This window comes from Tarenaya hassleriana, unplaced genomic scaffold (assembly GCF_000463585.1).
Source record: "Tarenaya hassleriana unplaced genomic scaffold, ASM46358v1 Cleome3, whole genome shotgun sequence".
In the NCBI taxonomy this organism is placed as follows: domain Eukaryota; kingdom Viridiplantae; phylum Streptophyta; class Magnoliopsida; order Brassicales; family Cleomaceae; genus Tarenaya; species Tarenaya hassleriana.
Window position 1 is genome coordinate 8,764,745 of NW_010966177.1, and position 5,022 is coordinate 8,769,766.

At 38.2% G+C, this 5,022-nt stretch overlaps 1 protein-coding gene across 1 annotated transcript; it reads right to left on the reverse strand.

The window, feature by feature from the left end:
* Nucleotides 1–2,249: 2,249 nt before the first annotated feature.
* LOC104820212 lies at nt 2,250–4,050 on the reverse strand. The gene is made up of 3 exons (XM_010550579.1): nt 3,037–4,050; nt 2,491–2,799; nt 2,250–2,429 (listed from the first exon to the last, which is right to left on the reverse strand). Exons 1-3 carry the CDS (start codon nt 4,048–4,050, stop codon nt 2,250–2,252), a joined length of 1,503 nt encoding a protein of 500 aa, XP_010548881.1.
* Between the last annotated feature and the right edge of the window lie 972 nt (nt 4,051–5,022).

The window sequence follows — 5,022 nt, forward strand, 5'->3', positions numbered from 1 at the left end:
AACTTTACCGCCATATTAGACATGTTAGTCACATGGTGATGGATAGGCTGTGACTAATCAAACTTTTTCGTAGTCAGCTTGCTCACGAGACTTCCTACAATTGACTTGTCAGCCAGATCCGACTGAGAATACTCTTTAATCTTTTGCATAAATTCCTTTGCACTTTCAGTTTTAGACATCCATGGCTTAACACTTTCTACCACAGTGATTCTCATCAAATTCAAACACAATCTATTTGATCGCTCCTAGGAATCGAAGTTAATCCTGTCATTTTTTGAGCTTTTATCTGTTATGGTTATTGGCTTTTCATTTAACAATGCATGATCCATATCATTGAAACCCAAATAAAATTGGATTTGTTCAGACCAATCTGCATAGTTAAGCGCATTGAACTTGAAAAAGTTAACAAATACGCACTCTTCAACAATCCACTGATTCTATTCACTTGTAAAGATCGTGAATTACAACTCTTTTTTGTTCGAGCTTAATCCAACCCACGAACACAACTCCCCCTGAGTTTGTTCCCCTTTAAAACGTAAATTCTATCAGCAAAACGTACCCCAAGTGTTTCCACACTCCCCTGAAAGGTTCACCACAATTATGATTTTCGGGCTCCCCCTCAATGACAACTCACGTTTTCTCAAGTAACCCTCACCAGAATAAAAACTCTTAGAAACGACTAAACTCTCTCAAGCTCTCTCTCTTTTTGTGCGTACTCTCTTCATACTCCAGGCTCCTCTTTTTATAGATGTCAAGACGTGGTTTTGATCTGATTTGTTGAGATTTGATTTAATCTTCTCAAGATCCTCTTTGTGTCTATCTCTATCTCTTTTATATTTATCTCTTTCCAAATCACTTAGCTCCAAGGAGTTTGACTCGACTTCAACTTCCTCATTTGATTTTATCTCTTCATAATTTGATTTTATCTCAATAATCTTCTGGAGTCTTCAACACAAATCAAATCTTTCCTACACATTTAGTTAAACACAAATATTAACCACATCAACCCTAACAATCTCCCCCTTTTTGACTTTCTACTCATACACAAATAAACTTTAGAAAATAATCTCTGTTCGTTGCTCGGTGTACTTCACTTGTCATCAGAAGTCCTTGATCCATATATCCCCCTATGTGTATGAGTTGAAATTCAAAACATTCTAAAGCAAGTTTCATATCACACATTTACCTGAGTTCAAGCAATCAAATCATACGTTAAACTACTCAGGGTCACCTGACGCATTGTGAAGGGCCATCTTCAATACCTTCTCCCCCTTTGTGTGTGAGTAAAAACACAAAATGTCGAGTTTCTTTTTCTATAGGTTAGTTTAAGGAGAGAGAGAAAAAACAAACACAAATGTAGCACCGTTTCAAGGGAGTAACTTGCAAGATACACTTCAGATTTTTCAGCTCCCACATTCACCCACATAGCTTAACCGACTTCGCTTAACCGACTCAAGATAAACTCATCACATTTTTGCAAAAATAATAAAACCTTTTTTTAAAATAAATCAGATTTTTCAAGAGTCATCTGTCAGGGTCTTCTCACAATCTATGAAGGAGCACTCATCTATTCAGAACAAAAATATTGGGCAATTATTTGAACTTCTAGGATGTTGAAATCAAAGAGAATAGCTTACCATTTAAGTCAGAACTACTCGGTTTTCCCTTTTTCTCGTTTTTTTTCTTCGTTCCTCTCTCTTACTGTTTTTCCTTTTTCTTTTCTTTTCTTTTCTTTTTTTTTTTAAATTTGAAGAACTTATGGGGAGACAATTATATGGAAAACACGGTATACTCTTATAATTTTTACAGAGGAGTATGAAAAGATCTTTGACCTTTTCTGCCCTTAGACCATCGTTTAGGTATCTCAATTCACAACTTAGACCCGAGTCACTGTAAACACAGTCCACTCATATCAACCAAATTAGTTGACAGCGGAGTATCAATAAACTGCAATTTTTCTTATTCATCCTAGTGAGTGGTACCTACCAAAGACTTAGGGAACCCTGACTCGAGTACTCAGAAAAAATTTTATTGTTCCCCAACACCTACAGATTTCTGCAAGCGCATGAATCTATTCATGTCAAGTGGGTTTGTAAAGAGATCAACCAGTTGATGTTCTGTGGGAACATACTCAATCGCGAAGTGTTTCTTTTCAACTTGTTCCCTAAAACAATTCGTCCAATTGAATAAACCATCAACACATACGAATCCATACCTCTTTCCACTGGTGCTCTCGGTTTGTATTTCATTTATCCTCCTGTGTTGAACTCGAGTTTGTCGACATGACTTGGGTACGATTTTCTCTTCGTGAGTGAACTCTGACATTCTGTGAACAGCCCCTGACTTGTCAATGGTGGATACTTTGAAGCACTTTGGTTGATTTTTGTTCTTTTCTGTCCAGGTATAACAGTGGTTTGTTGTTCGTTTCCCTGTCAACACACACTCATCTTTTTCATTAGTCACATAGCACGCATCATGAGTGAATCTTACCTTCATACCATTGTCACAAAGTTGACTAATGCTAATCAAATTTGCCTTAAGTCCATGCACAACATTCACATTAGCGAGATTAAGCATTCCTTCAATATCGAGACAACCTTTTCCTACCATCTTTCCCTTCTTTCCATCCCCAAATGTCACGTCATCTCCTTTCTTATCACTGACAAAATTTGACAGCAACTCCTTCTTCCCTGTCATATGCCTTGAACAACCATTATCAAGGTACCATATGTTATCATGGTTACTTTGCTCAGAGATCAATGCCACATTACAGTTAAGAGCATCCTTCTTTATCCAAATCTGTTTCATAGTAAAAGGATAGTGATTATACTTACCTTTATCCCAAGTGGCTTTTAGATGATGGCAATGAACTCGAATATGACCCTTTTTACCACAGAAAAAACAGCTTCGTCTCTCTTAGTATGTTCTCCTCGACTGGAAGTCAGGTTGGTAGTGTCTTGTATGGAAATCAGGTCTAGAGTACACTGGTTGAAAGTCAGGTCTGGAGTGAGGGACCCTTCGGATTTTGTCAGGTACTTCTTCGCCCAGTATTCCTCCTGACACAAACTTACCTTGGTTCTTGCTTTGTTCGCCCACGTATCCAAGCCCTGTATGTCTAGGATCATGTCTGCCCACGCCGAGCAGATAGTCCAACTTCTCTGTTCCACTTCCAAGCATTCGTACATTCTTCTTTGTTTCTTGTAGTTGTCGTTTCAAGTGAGTGATCTCCTCTTCCTTTAGCACTATTTCGGTCTTTGCTTCTTTTAGTTGCAGCTCCAATTCCTTCTTCTCCTTGACCAGTCTCATGTTAATCTCGTAGATCTTCATTGTCTCATTATAGAGTTCATTCACATCTACCTCTTCATCATCAGATTCTTCATCTATGATCCCAATGAATGCACATAAGTTTGGTAACTCTTCTTCTTCTTTTTCTTCTTCAGATTCTGTCTCAGAGCTATCATGATTGATAATGACTTTTCCTTTTCCTTTGGATTTTCCCAAACACTCTTTTTTCGTATGACCATAGCCCTGACATTCATAGCTTTGTATCTCTTGAAGGCTCTTCAAGACAGCTTCTCTTTTGGCAACACTAGGACAATTTGCCTTCCAATGTCCTTTTCCCTTACATTCTAAACATCTGTTGGTCTCTTTTGCTTCTTGCTTTTGGGGATATGAAGCTTTTTTCTTGAAAAACTTATTGAATTTTTTCACTATAAGTGACATATCGTCTTCAGCTGTAATATGAAGCGAGTCATCTTCTGAAACGTGAAGGGCTACTACTTTTTTGCGAGGTGGCACTGACTTTTTTATAATAACATTCAACTCTAATTCATGAGCAGCAAAAATACTGACGGTTCCTTTGAAACTTACATTGTCAGTGTTGTGTACCATCTGGAATGCAACAATTTGAGATATGTATTTCTCCGGTAAGCTCATGATTAATTTGTTGACCAGTTTACTATCCTTGTACTGCTTTCCCAAAGCTGCAGCTTCATTCGCCAATGCATTGAGTTTTCCACAAAACTCCTTCACGCTTTCATCCTCATCCATCTCCAACTTATCAAACTGATGTTTGACAATGTCACGCCTTTTCCTCTTAACACTTGATGTTCCTTCATGTATCAATTCCAAGGTATCTCAAGCTTCTTTGGCGGTTTTGTACGCTTGGATCTGTTTGAATTCATCTGAATCCACATTATTGAAGATGATTGAAAGTGCTTTTGAATTTAGTGCTGAAGCTTTCTTTTCATTCACCGTCCATTGTTCGTTGGGCTTAAGCATCTCCACACCATCAATGATGACTTTTGGAATCGTCTACCCCTTCTGAACTGTGATCCAGGCATCCTCATCAATTCCTTTGATAAAGTTCATAACCTTGACCTTCCAATACCCATAGTTGTCTGCATCAAACAACAACGACCTTCCAAAGGCTTGTAACTCCTTTAGTGTCTGCATTGTGCGTATTGCTTGTCCCACACTGATATGAAATGAATAATCCTACGATCAATAACCAGACTCTGATACCAATTGAAAAAGTTAACGAATACGCACTCTTCAACAATCCACTGATTCTATTCACTTGTAAAGATCCTGAATTACAACTCTTTTTTGTTCGAGCTTAATCCAACCTACGAACACAACTCCCCCTGAGTTTGTTCCCCTTTACAACGTAAATTCTATCAGCAAAACGCACCCCAAGTGTTTCCACACTCCCCTGAAATGTTCACCACAATTATGATTTCCGGGCTCTCCCTCAGTGACAACTCACGTTTTCTCAAGTGACCCTCACCAGAATAAAAACTCTTAGAAACGACTAAACTCTCTCAAGCTCTCTCTCTCTTTTTGTGCATACTCTCTTCATGCTCCAGGCTCCTCTTTTTATAGATGTCAAGACGTAGTTTTGATCTGATTTGTTGAGATTTGATTTAATCTTCTCAAGATCCCCTTTGTGTCTATCTCTATCTCTTTTGTATTTATCTCTTTCCAAATCACTTAGCTCCAAGGAGTTTGACTCAACTTCAA